The 16598-nt window shown below is 38.7% G+C and overlaps 1 protein-coding gene across 1 annotated transcript in view; it reads right to left on the reverse strand.

Annotated features, from left to right (window-relative positions):
• The window catches only part of LOC124643134, a 213865-nt gene that overhangs the window by 184348 nt on the left and 12919 nt on the right, over positions 1-16598 (reverse strand). The window contains 4 exon segments of the mRNA XM_047182001.1: positions 264-354; positions 3162-3241; positions 4497-4640; positions 6360-6453. Of these exon segments, the coding sequence (XP_047037957.1) occupies positions 264-354; positions 3162-3241; positions 4497-4640; positions 6360-6450 (406 nt within the window). The 5' untranslated portion in view covers positions 6451-6453.

A 16598-nucleotide genomic window follows, 5' to 3' on the forward strand; every position in this document is an offset into this window, starting at 1 on the left:
TTAGGAGGCCAGAAAACGGTAGACTAATTTATCAACCACCATAATTTATTAATTTTTCGGATTCCTTCATCTTATTTTAACTACTTCCGCATCCACATAAAAAAGTATTTTATACTTTCAGATGGACAGATTTTTATTATATCTAATTGGCAGTAATCTATTTTGTACAACAGTTACATATAGGTAACCCTCAGGAAGTGAGTGAAAACGCGGGCGTCAACTAGTAAAGCAAGTCTTTAGTTGGTATATTTATTAATACTTACTTCTAAGGTCTCTGATAAACTTCTGTTCTTTCTCCAGCATCAACCGAACTGTGTGCACTTTGGATACTTCCAACTGACGCTGCTTCTCCGACTGGAAAACATAATAAGTTTCACGTTATTTAAGACTCTATGGTAGTATGGTACACCATGAATTATGATGGATGATAAGTGTAAATAACTTCATTCTAAAGTAAGAGGAGAATAAAGGCCACTACATACGTGACGGGAAATTTTGAAAATATCGTTTCATACAAATCGTATATTTAAACACGTATTTCTATGTAGTAGAGTATGACACTCGCACGGGTCGAGTCTTGCGTAGCACTCACGTGCAATCACATCCCAGTCCCCTACACGCCTCTTCCGAGGTACTATCTCATCACATATGCTGCGGCCTATTGCATCAAGAAGATATTTAACCCTTTATAAAATAAAATATTAACAGCCAAGCAATATTTCCAATGTGTCACACCAATCGATGACACATTACATCTGGTCGATGATGCTTCATCACAACGCCTGGTCACCCAGTGTAATTACCGCGATAAAAACTCGAGAATATTACACTATTACTAATCGAAGAGATTTATCGGAATGCTGTTTAGAGTTCTATTTGCTTTTGAATGGCCAAAAGACTGTACCTTCTTTATTCGTCCAAATATAGACTTAGGTTAGTTTTGTGACGAAATTCATTGACGACATGGACAGCTTTTTTTTTTTTTTTTTCCTACGTCAAAATTCATCAAATGACCCGCTCCCGCTGTGGGTTAGCAGCGGTGAGGGAGTGTCAGACTCTTACTGACTAAAAACCGTCGTGTTCCGTCATAGGCCTTTTATGTACCAGGGCCGCGGTATCTCTTTCGAACAACCCGCAGCCCCGGCAGGCCTTGGCCCTGCTGGGCCCCGCTGGGGTTGCTGACATCTCTTTGAGGAGCGCGTGGAACAACGCGCGCCGTCGACACGGGTCTGTCGTCTAAGTAGACAGAGGGACGATGAGCCACCCGAACTCACCGCCCACAGACCCACGCTTACGGTGGCCGGGAGTCATCTCGCGACACCCGGCGCCCATGGTGTCTACCTGGTCCAGCGCGGCGGCCGGGATGAGAGGTGCGAACTCTCTGGCGTTCCGCCTCCTCCTTCTCGAGCATGACCGCTTCGCAGAAGGAGGCGACGGCATCCCATTCCCTCTCGCCCCGGACCATGGCCTGAACCAGAGCCGGACGCGAGAGGTCGCCGCCGCCCAAAGCCTCGACGAGGACCCGGCGGTGCCCCTCCCATGCGGGGCACACCTGGACTGTGTGGTCCACCGTGTCCTCGGGGCTGTCCGCACAATGGTGACACCCGGGCGCCTCCTCACGACCGATGCGGTGCAGGTACCTCCCGAAACAACCGTGTCCGGTGAGGACCTGCGTCATGCGGTACGTGAGGGCGCCGTGCAGTTTTTTTTCTGAGTATGGAGAAATATAAGTGAATAAGTGGCACAGAAAACTGCCCAGTATCCAGCATGACAAAATAATCACATATCAGAATCTTGAGACGTGTCAGATGGCGTAAGTCATTTCATAAACAGAAGACTAAGACATGGTAAGCCAATGAAACTTGTATAAGCGCAGGGTGATAATAATACTTAGCAGAATCATACCGCAATGACTTCAGCACAGTTTTTATTTCATCATAGTAAAAGAATAAACTTCTGTAAGTCCGTCAAAAATTAAATGTAGAAGTTGGGGGATCCTTCAGCGCTGGCGCACTTGTGTACACAGTTGCCGCTAAGGTCGCGTGCTCGTCTTGTTTGGACAATAATTTTACACTAGCATTGCTAAACTAAGGACAATATGTTAAGAACATAATATCATGAAGTCTCCGAAGACATCAGTAGATAGGTGGATGTCAATCATTGTTTTAACTTTGTTGTCAAGTATTCAAAGAATGCGGAAGACCAGTAGAGCCAGAAATGAAGTAGATAGAAGACAATAAATAACTGGGTATTGTTAGCGAGAAGAATACCACCGCACATACATACACAATACATCATATACTATACAACAATATTGTAACTCAATAGGATATCCCTTCACACGTGTTATTAAAACTAGCAGTCCAATCAAAGTCGAGTATCCCCCAAAGAACAGGACTACACAAACCCCCCAGTAAACACGTCATCGACATACAAAATCTTTGTCACAACAATAAATTCTTATTTAGAAGCCACCGATCAGCTGACCAGTAGCAGTATATTTCACAACTACTACGCGACCTTGGTTCGCTCACGCCGTGTGATTTTACAATACCTACCGCGACTGTTGCATTTCTTGGACTGATAACGCACAAGGCTACATCATACACACAGTTATATTAGTGTTTATTCTATAATTATATAAGTGGCTAGTATTTTGATTGTTTCCGCTATTTCTTTCAAAAGTTTATTTTTGTTGCATTATACGTGGGAATATGTTAGGAATCTGCTACCTTTGCGCGTCAGAACCGTCATACAAAGTATTTGGAATATTATGGCGTAACTATCTCTATATGCGGAGCGAATGCTTTTGCGAAATTTTGTGGTACTGTAGCGGTATTTATAGTTACGTTTCCTCCAAAAAAACAGTTACCAAAGCTATGTACGTTCATTTAGAACTAAACAATTGACTTCAGTTTTGCTAGCTAGAGTTCTCAACAAAAAACATTTTCTTTGAAGAAAGTCATTTGACGAAGAAGTGACAACTTCGGAACAGCACAATGACCTGACAAGTTGTACCTTATTCTACTCATAAAAAAGCTTCTCAAATTACGGTTAGCAATATATACTCTTACAGTCACAGGCCTCTTCTCACACGGAGAAGGGTTGAGCGTTAATCCATCCTTGCCTTAGCAATATAATATGTTTTTTTTTTTACTTACATTGACAGGCACTGGAGCGGTGATGGGCGTTTTATGTCTTGAAGTGTTCTGTTGGACTGTCAACACCGTCGTTGGGTTTGCTGAAACATACAGAAATAGTTATTAGATGGTTTTGATACTATTGGTCAATTCAGATCAGTAGTCGTAGATTGCACAGCGGTGAGCTATCAAAGGATATGTTTTACTTATTGAAAGTTGTCCGACACAACACAAGAACGACAGGTGTAAAAGATTAATGGAAAGGCTTTTGGTTAAATCAAAATAGTCTCGTTTAGCTCATACAGCAATGGCTACAAAATTCTGTCTACTTCCAACATTTCAATAAAACAGGATACATAAAATTAAAACTCATGGTCTAGTAGCATATACTATGGACATTCAGCCTAGTCAGTAATAATGTCAATGCGTAATAATGACATTGCCCTTGTGATGCAGAGCGTAGGCATTTGAGACATGCTCAGTAAAATTAACACTTTAATAGCCACATAAAAACACCATTAAAATTCATGCGATGATTCGCTTCGACAATCTGGAGGCTGGTGGAATTTTGAGAAAAAATATATTTTGGTCAGTGATCCATAATACCTTTCTAATTCAAGGTTAACTCACTTAAAAGCTTTGCAAAATAATAAGCTTATTAACATCTGAAAGACGAAATTCTTTCCCTTCATAAACTTAACTGGACATCAACAAAATTACAATTGACTTGATGTTTCAAAGCAATCTATCGGAGGCTTTCTAGAATATTTAGAATCACTAACTAGCCAATAGGCGATGTGTCCACGAACAATTCCAGTCACTTTCAACGCTCCATCAATATCTAAGACTGATTGAAGTGAATGAACATCGGGGTCACTTTCATTCAGGACCAAATTAATGAATATCCACTGCATTTGCATATGAATACTGGTGGAGATAATGATAACATCGACAATTCACATGTTTTCTGTACAGATAGAAATAAAATTATTTCAATTGTATCTGTAAAGTAAAGATACACTTATCTTTTGCTAAGACTTTGTTTATAATTCAGTTTTCGTTATTTTCAAATAGAAAGCCAGATTTCAAGATGCTACTGAGAACTATCATGAGATTATTTAGCAATGATAAATACTATTCGTTTCGGAGATTTAAACTCATGACTCAGAAATCTAGCTTGCTACCATTCAAACCTTCGATGATTAAGCACTTTTACAACTACCATATAATAATACATATGACAATGACGAACCAGTAAATCTTTAAGTAGCAACCTAAAGGTTATAAACCAGGAGGGGAAAAGGCTCGGGAAATAATGATAGATGAACCAATCAATCTGTTCAAACACAAACATACCTCGTATCATATGCACGACCTGCTGGTGCGTGTGGTGATGTACCGGCACGGAGTCGACGCGCAGGATCCTGTCTCCGGCGCGGAGACCAGCCCGCCACGCGGCCCCGTGCTCCTTCACTGATTGTACGTACACGGGATTGTCTCCTGGAAAGTATTTTTGGAGAAGTTAACAATTGACATTGAAGTCTTCCTTAAAGAATTCGGTGCCCATTACAAATATCCTCCTTTCCCTAGCGTATCCAGCGAATCACGCTGCGAGCACCTAAAAACACTTAAAAACTTTCGCCGATTCTTTATTTACTCCTGTGTCTTCGCTATACTACTGCAGCTATATACGCAAGCCCCAAAGTATCAGTGAGTAAGCTAATAAGCCAAATATGTCAGCTCAGAAACTAAGTAACATTTCTATTTCGGCAGAAACATCCACTCTCCCTAACAGGCCTCGTGTATAATTGAAATTTAAGGTAATCATAAAAAAGCCAGCTTTTCATGCATTTTCATGGCCCCCACATATTCCAAACTACAACAATACTAAACAAAGTCATCGTTACTAAACAAAATATAAACCTTTATAGTAAAAACACTGAATCGAATCCATCACGCAAGAGAGATTTAACAATGCGAATCATCCGACTGGCGCTGACTATTCGTCCAAAAATTCGCTAACGAGAGGCTCATAAACGGACCAATTTATTTGACTGCACTGTAATTATGTCACGCAACCGTGAATACATTGAAAGGTTTACGTCAAACTTCAATCGTGAAGACTGGCTTGTCTTTCAATATTAATTTTATGATAATCTTGCGGTTTGGCACAGAAAGGGACGCATAAGCGAGACTACAGTTATGCATTCTTACTTGCAATATGTAGATAAACTTAACGTAAAGATACTTCCAACTTTAAGTCGACTTGAGAGGACTGCAAATTGATGGTGTAATTAGTCATAATCAATGGAATCCGTGAAAATGCATTTACAAATTGAGTAATAATTAAAATTCAAACAAACAGCAAAAGAATTATAGGATGCATATTTCGGCGTAACTCAATCAAATCGTAACATCAGGAATGCCATAAGAAAGTATGTCGGTACATGTAACCCAAATCCATCGAAATACAACAACTTGCATGTCATAGCTAAACGTTTAACTTTGAACGCACTTTTAACCCATCGACAGCTTGATAATGCATTCAAGCCATGTATAATGCCCAACAATGGCACATAACAATGGCAGACATCATTCATGGGGTTTGGTATAGACTAAAGGCACCGGGTGAATACTGCTTTCTCTATTAACTATCAATTAGGCACCTTTCCTTGCCAGATATAGCTTGCTGTAAAATCTTTGCATTGCATTTTGATGGCTCAGGTGTGGTGTCAAGATTCAATTATTCAACTTTTACTACTGCACGAGCTATACATCAGCCATATATTTTTGGTTTTCTCGAATCAATTCGTTGAAAGAAGCATTTCTTAAACCACTGGCTCTGCCTATTCCCGTCACACAGGTAGCTTCTGAACGCTAACTCTTTTCAAATTAAAAGGCGCCCCAATCCCCATTTTTCCAAATTCGTGATACTCCTCAACTGTATTTGTATGCATTATTAACTTCTGCGTGTATACACGGAAAGTTTGTTAGGTAGACAAAGAAAATCATTCCTCATCTCTCTCCGGTCGTGTCGAATTGCCGTCCCATTGGGCTATGAGAGTGAAGGAATAGAGAGTGCACCTGTGTTTGCGCAAATGATTGAGCACAGCACTATAATATATCCTGCGCAGTTGGCTAACCTCCTTACATGAGAACAGCCGCTGTAGCCGATAATCGGCTAGGAGGACATCATCATCAAATTCTTTAGCTACATACCAGAGACTTTCATCCCATATCCATGCTCATCGCGGACGACGGTGACGGTCAGCAAGTCGTCGCCGCCCGGCGACCCCGCCCCGCCCAGCATCACCTGTAACAACACAACAAATAAATCAGATGACATAAAGCTGGTTCCTGGTCTTCTTCAAAAATTTGACCTGTCTAGACACAAAAATTGTACCTACGAACTAAGAGATCAACTCAGTAAGTAAAATGAAACTAACAACAATTTTGTGGAACATTAACTCCCTTCACATGATTCCACAGATCATTAAAACCATAAAATACTGTACAAATCTAACCGCAAATGTATTTGGAAAAACCCGTGCCGTTGTGCTGGTAGTCATGGTAATAGACAAGCGACATGTCTCAGCTAGAAGTAAAAGTATAGCTAGTAAAATGTCAAATAGAGGTAAAATTGTGTGTCTTCACAAAACAAATAATGGTACTCTTACTAATAAATAAGGGATGTTTCATCTTCTCTCTGTCTTAAAAGCTAATAGACAAATGATGATGCAGATTATCGTTTAGTAATTACTCAATCAGCTGTTATCATATGACTATCAGTAAAATAATCTCATCAACAATCACCTTCAAGCTCAGAAATCCCTCAAGAGTAGGTGTGATTCAATCAAGTGTGACAAAACCGCGATAAGAAACATTACTCACGCCGGAAGACGTACGGTTTGAACTCATTTCCACCCGAAACTATTGACACGTGGCGTCACAAAATGTGGCATCAGGTCAAACGGGCCCTGATTAGGAAAGGAAAGAGTGTTTGAGTTACGTTAGACGATACGTCTTGTAAGGTTTCAGTTACTGTGCTAATCCGCCTTAAACGGTGTAAAAGGAAACTCACAATTTTCAGCTTATAGTAGCGCTTTATTAGAAGGAAAAATTGTATAAAGATTTCTAGCTAAACAGTTTACTACTATCGTCGAAATGTAGTAGTTCGTAACACGCGCCACATTACGCGTTCCGTGAAAACACGTATGCAAACGTAATTTCAGCGAATAATCATGTTTGCTTGTCAAGTCATCAATGAACATCCGATCATGTGTTCGATCAAGACCCACGAACCGCCGGATAAAACAACATTAAAGATCGTATCAAAGGCACCAACGTAAAATACAGTTTTCATGACGATAAAACGTGTGAATTTAATTCCCTATTACACGAAACGGTCCACGTAAACAGGAAACGCAGAAATCGAATCCTGCATTTCGAAGATTTACAGGCACGCGATAATAGACCGAGATCTCTGGAATGTAAAGTCTTATTTCGTAACGCAAGAATGGTGTTCCGTTCACAGTCTTAGTATAATAAACATAACTTTTATTCTTGTTTATGTGTACAATTGGGAGTTCATTGAGATGTTTTTACGAAGTGTGTACACTATTGTCTGGAGGAAACGTGAATGGTTGCGAACGAGTCCGTTTTGAATGGCCATTCAATACAGATTCAGTGCAGTAGGTTGGTAATGAATGGCTTGTGCCGTGTGGTCAGAGGATGCGACTGGGCCAACGACATCACTTCCTTAGTATCTCTAGGTACGACGAAGAATTCTATCAAGTTATTGTTGAAGGATGTTTGTTTATCACGCCACGACACAAGACACTACCTTTTGAAAAACTGCACGACAAGTGTTACGAACAAATAACTACTAAACAATTAAAACACCTTTGTGCACAATTGTATCCCAAATACAAGCCGTTATCGCGAGCACTTTGAGTAGCACCTTACCTTAAAAAGGTACATGACCACAAAATCCTTCAACACATCCACTTATTGTTTTATTTTGCACTGCAATAAAATAGTATCAGACTTGTCTATCCAGACCACAACAAAGCACTAATAAGCTTCAGAACAGGCTGAAAGCCGTCTAATACAATTGACCACGCATCGGCTGTAAAGTCTGAAATGGGGCATGAAAAGGGGCGCCTGGGCACAGGCACATTATTGACCCATTTCCCCCAGTGCAGATTTATTTTAAAACAGATGTATCACTCGGGGGAGTACGGGTCAGTTGACATTATAGTTGATGATTAATACAACAGTAAGTACCCCTAGGTTTTATGCTCTATTTCATTTAATTATAAAAGGTTTATTTACTGTTTTAAACTGGGGTTAATCTATTGGAACTATTCCCTGCGTACCTAATATTCTATTTCATGTTGATGATGAATGTTTTGCTCATTTACACCTACATTCTCTCTTATTGAACACTACACTGTCTCTGACTGCTATTGAGTATATTTCGTGCTCACGCTGCACCGAAAATCGGATTAGCCTTTGGTGAAGTTCAAATTCTGACAATGATTTTCGAACACGCTACAATAAAATAAACATAGGAATAAAGCTTGTGGCACATTGTAGCAGCACGGCAACAGCACGGCAGCAGCACGGCGTCGCCTCGAATTAAGACTACGGCTAGCTGTCAGCGCGCTAACCACGCGCTGTCCGCTCGCCGTCGGCGCGCCGTTGGCGCTCCGTTGGCGCGCCGGCCGCGCGCCGGCCGCGAGGTGTAAGCTTGCTGTCACCGCAAACTCAATATTATTTTAAGACGATTATGATTGATGTTATGATTGAACACGACGCAATGACGTTGTTTCGCTGCCGGCTCGGAGTCGGCGCGCAATTAGCACGCCGTCGGCGCGCTGTACGCATGAGGACCGCTCGCTTGCAGCACGCGGGCGGCGAGTCGAGTTGTGTGGAAGCGGCAAGCACGCTGACTGCTCGCCGTTGGCTTTTTTATATTGACATTACGAAATATCTTATAATATACACGATTTAATGCTCTAAATTGAATGACACCTTAAATGCTGGTGTGGAGCCATGCTGTTGCGGTGCCGCTATAATGTGCCATAACCTTAAGAATGCGTGAAAACGTAGGTTGCAGTGCCAACACTGACTTTTAAAGCAAGACCAACATTCTCAAGGCATGTCATAACAACATCGTCACATATTGCAAATTAGAAAAGATGCACGTCAGGAAAATTTCCCAAACAAATGAACGTCAACATTTTGACGTTAAAACACCTATTTTAAAGACAAAAATAACGTAACAAAATATTAATTAACGCCCACAAATGATCGGCGACTATGCGCAAGCGCCGCTTTTCTAGGAAACCGATTTGGCAGCTCACTCGCGTCATGCTGTCCACACTGACAGGTCGCGGACACTGCCAAAATATGCTGGAGACTAGAAAAATTATCAGATGGTAATTGACATGGCCCAAAATAGACTCTTCAAAAATCTGTTTCATATGACATCCTGTTTTTATTTAAACGTGTTATAAAATTGACGGTAATTATTATACTTTTATGACTACATGTTGATCTTGCCATAGGGTAATTTCAACTGCAAGTCAATCATGCGTCGCTTCGGGTGTAAGGCCTTCAGATAGAATATGTAACCTTTGCACACATTAGTGCGTTCCTACACCCTTTAGCTTATTTATATCAAGGCTTTTCACTTCGACTCACGGTCAAGTAGAAGGTAATGAGGATTCGTATAGATCATGTTACGAAGTATAATGAAGTTAACAATAACAAAGAAAAGTGAATCAGTTGTGTGTACCAAATAAGAAATGGATTGGAAACACAATTTGGCAAAATGTTGGACCTACAAGGCATTGTTTAAATTAAATAATGTATTGGTGAAGAGGTGAAAGGCAAAAGAGGATGTCTGTTAACTTAAAAAAACTAATGTAATGTAGGTACTAAGCTGCACTACAAGAAATAGAGAGGGTTTAGCAAGCATTAGCAGCAACCTTGACCCCGATCAGGCATTAACTATAAGAAAATCATTCGCAGATAAGATTGAAACCAATTAATTATCGAGGAGCTACTTATAAGCCACTAAAGGTTGCACAGCAATTACAAAATAAAACAGAACAATGGGATTTAAAGAACTGAACTAAACACAAGAATCTTGATTGCAATGAGCAATGTGAAAAAGATGATCAGTCAATGAATTACTTTAGGCTAGACTTTTCCATCAGAAGTCTCGTAAAAGAAAGACGAAAAACCAGAACACAAGAGTAACGCAAATTCAAATCTATTTAGAAGTCATAGAACGGGAGGTGCAATAAAAATTGCTTCTGAATCGGCCCACGTCAATAACAACGATACTATTGCACATACCGATCAACTTCTAAACAAACAAACAATAATCTACGGGAAATACAACAATTTACGTGGACCATATCGTACGGAATAAATACCCGCTAACAAAAGTTAATAAACATAATATAGAGGAAGAAGTATTGACAGATAATAATTGCGTTCCATTCTCCACTAGCCTTTTGAGAAATATTAGAAGAATGAAGATATTGACCTTTCAGAAGCACTCTCTACTGAAGATGAAAATTCTTCGATAGCCGTCTTCAACGCTTTTATCAAACTGTAGTTCTTTGTTTTGAAATTTTTATCGGAAATTCTTATCGAAATTCTCGGATGGTTAGGAAATTATTATAGTTTTATCTTTTCGTAATTGTTTTATCGAACAATACATGTGTAGTTGAGTTGAATGATTAATGTTAATTAATCATTTAGGTAAATCACCTTCTATCTAGAGATATTAAGGTCAAGAACCACTAATTCATTAATATAATAAACCGGCCAAGTGCGAGTCGGACTCGCGCACCGAGGGTTCCGTACAAATGCTGTATAGATAAAAAGTGAGTTTCGCGCCAACCGTTCAGTTTAGAACAATCATAGTTATGGTAATTTCGTGAAAGTCAAAATAGTTAATATTTTTTATTTTATAATATAACTAAAATAGTAGGCCAGTACCTTGTAAAAGTTATTTTAATGAAGTTATTTATATACAACATTTTATAGTCATCATTCAGAAATCTGATTGAAAATAACTAATTATGTCTTAAAAGTCATGGGGCATATCTGACCCGCTTTGTAAAAAGTGGCGGACATGAATCAAAGTAGTTTTAAATCGTGGAGAATGGTATGACGTTTCTTTGAATATAAATATTTTATTAAAATTCCATGGAGACGAATGTCCAGGATCGTTTGAAAAATATAAAAGACAAGCAGTTTCAGAGGATTGTACAGGTTGCAATGCTAGTTTTTATTGTTAAAGACATTTCATAAAGAAGGAAGGTGCCAATCCGGATGACCAGGATCTGATGAGGATCTGGAAACCCTGAGAAATAGAGGGCAACTCTTGAATATTGTAGGCACGCATCGAGTCATAACCAGACATGTGAGTGTATTTTTGAGGGTACTGGTAAACAGTGAAGGTTTGGAGCTGATTTGATTATGGAGACTACAGAGAGTCAAGGGAACTCCCGAACGGTATGTTGCAACTACCACGTGTTTGGGCTTATTTTATTCGTATTGGCGAAGACTTTCCACAAAGATATGTTTGACTGCCATTGTGGGATCGACAGCTAAGATCAGATATAGTTATGGGAACTCCTTTACAATTTATAACGTAACCTTGTGTTGGAGCTTATTTTATTTTAGGTGATGAGAATTCACTACTAACTTGGGTTAAAGCAGACCGCCTGACGACTTGTAGCTGTCGAATTGTAACAACGACTTCTAGAGAGTAGGATTCGGGGCTGCTGGCTTTACGTTTCTAGAGCCTTGACAAAAGTGTAATTCTGTCCCTTTCTTTGTTTTATAAAGTCGGCATTATTTTATTTTGTAGCATTTTACAAACAAATCCAACTTCAAACATATAAAAAAGCAACAAGAAAACAAAAGCAAGAAAGAAATTAAAAAGATGTTAGGTGCATCGGTCTAGAAGTCGGTGTCTAGAGGATGCATCTATATTTATTTAACCACCGAGATCTAGACCGATGCATATAAACAGTTTTCTTGTTGTTTTAGAAGTTGTTTTTTTTTGTTGTAAAAAGTTTTTATTTTTAACTTTTGTGAAAAGTTCTCGTCAATACGAATAATATAAGCCCAAACACGACGTAACTAAAACATACCGAGTTCTCTCGACTTTCTCACGTCTCCATCATCAGATAAGCTCTAAACCTTCACTGTTTGATAGTATCACCAGACATACATCTGAGAATCAAGTTTTAATCCTATGCATGCCTACAATTTCTGATAGTTGCCCTCGATTTCTCAGGATTTCCATCATCAGATCCTGACCTGATGACAATGGAAATAAACGGCGAGTATACTCTTTCACTACAAAGAAATGATTTCTCAAATCCGTCAAACTTGGTCGTTTAAATTCCCCATTGAAATGAGGAAAATATTTGATGTTTACACCTGATTTTCTCTAGATTCCCATGGTTCACATTGATGCGACTAATGCCATAGTAAATCAGAGCCTTTATCATTATACTGTGCTATATTTCGTTCGTATCCGCCGTGGGTATGGTTTTCATACTAAGGTGCCCAATGACCTTTGAATGATTTAAAATTTTTCACAGTTTAGAGGCCATTGTATTTAAGAAGTGTTTGATTTGAATTTCACTTTTTATTCAAAACTTTAATATCTCTACGCGTTCATGTGAAAAAGGGTAGGTAGTAAGTTTATAATTATTAAAAAATATTTTATGTCATGTAAGCAAAAATAATATTTTAATATTTTTTGTAACTTCAAATTTATCATTTTCGCAATTTTTCCTTTATCTGTACTATATAACGTTGCTTCGTGCCGAATTTTAAGATTCTGAGTTCACGGGAAGTACCTTGTAGGTTTTGATTCCCTAGCGTGTGACGGAAATTCGTCTAAGGTGTCGGTAAAACTGCTGTATCTTTTGATCGCGTTAACTTAGAAGTTTGATTTTTTCATTGCTTAAAGGGACAATAGACCTATGTATTTGGTATAAAATTTAATTTGGTACCTTTATTCGTTCGTGAGAAATAAGGTAGTAAGTTTCATTTTATTAAAATATTTTTATTATATTATATAACAAAAAAAATGAGATTTTCGCAATTTTTCCTATATTTGCATTATATAACAATGCTTCATGCCAAATTTCAAGATTCTGAGTTTACGGGAAGTACCCTGTAGGTTTTGATTCCTTTGCGAGTGTCGAGAATTTGTTGAAAATATCGACATAATCGGTTATATCTTTTGATTGGCTTGGCTTAGAAGCTTGATATTTTCACAGCCTAAAGGGACAATAGACCCGAGTATTTCATGTGAATTTCAGCTTGATACGTCCACGCGTTCTTAAGATAAAGGGTCTTGACAGACAGACAGACAGACAGACAGACAGACAGACGGACAACAAAGTGATCCTATAAGGGTTCCGTTTTTTCCTTTCGAGGTACGGAACCCTAAAAACTAAATACATACTGGTAATAATTGGTTATGATAAACAGATTAAATCTAAATATAGTGATGTCGTGTATCACGCGTTGATTCACGCGTTTGTTTTGACATTTACCGATCGGATTTCCATTATCATATTTTCAGCTGCCTTCGGTAACTTTAAATCAAATTGTTTAGGCAGGATATCTTATAAATATATGCACGATATCAAACATGCAGATTGCACATGTTGAAGTTCCAGTATGTCTTAATTAAGTATTATTTTTCTATTTTTAATATACAATGCAAATAGTCCTGTTACCTAAAGATTAGTTAAGGCTAAGAACAATTAAATTTTAAAATTAAATAACACTGTTGATGATAAACAATCAAGCCTTCATAAAAGAATGTTGCTCATATTTCTGTTGTGTGATTCGCTTGGGGACCAAAGCGTTACCTTCGCTAGTTCAATGAAAACCCTTTAGAGAACTTAATGAAATGTAAATAAAAGAGCAAAATGTCCACGCTTCGTGAGTACGCTTGGATTCACGGCGGTGTCGCAGACAAGCCGACGCCAGCGTTAAATAAAGATTTTATCTGCCAACCGCTCCACCGAGTAGCTACCAAAGTCCAACGGTGTAACTTTATAACGTGTTTATACTACGTTTTATGGACACAACATGTGTGCTACAAACAAAAATAATACCTTATCTAATTATAAAATGTATTTCCCAACGCTATGATTATATCCATCAACTATTTATTATTCAAATAAGTTCCAATACGTTTCATCTCAACCTGCTTCGGTATGACATCAATCTTACATCAGCATATCGTTGGCATCCTTGAACCTGACAATCTTTCATCTATTAACAACACTAGAGGTTTCAACAAACAAACCGAAAAACCATGACCCATTTAAGATTCTTGCGCATACATTCAAATAGAGAAATCCGAAGCACCAAGAAGAATAATTACAACTAATTCGTTTTTCATTCGGCACTTTTACTGGAAAGTGGGTCCGTGCGCCATTGCATTATGCTATAATAATCTCGTACTTTCATCAATGGCGTAATTCAGTGGATTCGGTGGCCAGTTAACTGGATTACCTAGTGCATAATTAATGTCCCAGAAGTACTTCAATTTCACTTTACTTCGCATTCGAAACTAAATTGCTAACTTTCCGCAAGGATCGACTCTAGGACCGCCTATTGTGCAAAACATTTTCTATTAACTTTTGCACAATGAAAGCTCCTGAATGTGAACTTATTTCCTGTAACAAACCGTGTCTGCGTTTACACGATAAGTTGGCAAGCGGCAGTAACTGTGCAGCAAGCCTTTTGTCCTGCAAATACAAACAAGTCGATGCGACCGTCTGTCGCAATGCAGTATTTAGTTGGGAATTGCATTACCGCATCGGGAAAATTCGGTAGACGGGTTCATTTACAGTCTAGCTAAAGCAGAATGTAGCGTTTCTCTTTGTTGAATCCCGCAGTTGAAAACTAAATGGGAATAGTTTTCAATGTAAACGAGTTTGCGAGGTTTAAAAACGTGACGTTTCATCAGCACGTACGTAATGAAATCAAAGCGATGTCGTCATGATATCCAAACGGAATTCCGAATCATGTCGCTCCACACACCCTGACGGTGAGTCACGAGAAATGCACTCTAAAACTAGAACATTATAACATTGCGAACATCACGTTCCCACGGATTGGTACAGGGCTGACGACGCGAATTTTAATGAACTATTTGTAAACAAAAATTTGGTCCTAACAGGCGCCTAAGAATCGGCGTGGAATTTTCTAGAACTCACCCACATGTGACCGACTACGCTTAGGCAAGTTATATCTGAATATAAACAAAGGATATTGGCTAGCTTTATTTTTGGAAACTTAGTTCATGTATTGTATGGTAACAAGCTGGGTTTTTACTTGGACCAGATGCTTTGTTTAAAAGTGCGTGAATTGTTTTTATTTGGACAGTACACAAATAAGATTTTCAAGCGCCAATGATTGCCGCGTCAAGTACAAACTTTCTTTTATTCTGAGTCAAGTGATGCTGTACTCGGTTTGATGACCACTTTCTTTTATCATTAAGAAACTAATTATTGCTCAGGTTGTTACTTTGGTAAGGCTTAGTATTGACCGTGTAGTCAAGAAATAGTAAGGAATTCTTTTAAGCAATCATACTTATTTAAAAAGGTTGCCTTTGTAAACGAATACTTTCTGATCATCATTTCACCATGTGCATAAAAAAGGCTTAATTGCCAGCCCTGCAGTAATGAAACGTTGCTAAGGGCTCAATGTTTATGTAAAATAAAATTAACACAATGAGTCATCAATTTGCATTTTATCCTACTGGCTTCTCAGTATCCCATCTCGCCACGAATGATATCATACAGCCAGCGATGCCTGGCATCCCTGCTACGTTATAACATTTAAAACATCTAAACATTTAAGCGCTGTTTTATGACTAATGCTATTACCAAATAAATGATATAAGACCTTCAATATTTATACAAGGTGTTGATTTGCATTTGTGCCATAGTTCAGGAGGAGGACATAAAGTACGTAAATAATCGATTGGAATTACAGTAGATGGGAAATAACTTATATGCACTGCTTTTTTTGTCATTGTAATGTCGTAGTATTTCAGAAGTAATCCAATTTTATGAATGAAATTTACGAATGATCGTTGCGTATTCTTTGTGTTTGCGTTTGTGTGAGGGCGCAGCACGGTTTTAAGGCCAGTAACACACACGCCAAGTTTAAATACGGCTAGATGACATAGACGGAATTCGGAAAAAAAATCATTTAAAAAAAATTACGTACCAATTTTTTGGTTGATTTGGGTCGAGAATCACTAGCATAATTACGTCCTTGACTATGGCACGGATGCAAATCAACAGCTTGTATAGATACAATGATAAAATACATGTTGTTTTTATGCTATGCGTATATCGCGTGTTTCCCTCCCCTTCTTGACCG

The sequence above is a fragment of the Helicoverpa zea genome, chromosome 26, assembly GCF_022581195.2.
Source record: "Helicoverpa zea isolate HzStark_Cry1AcR chromosome 26, ilHelZeax1.1, whole genome shotgun sequence".
NCBI classification, from domain to species: domain Eukaryota; kingdom Metazoa; phylum Arthropoda; class Insecta; order Lepidoptera; family Noctuidae; genus Helicoverpa; species Helicoverpa zea.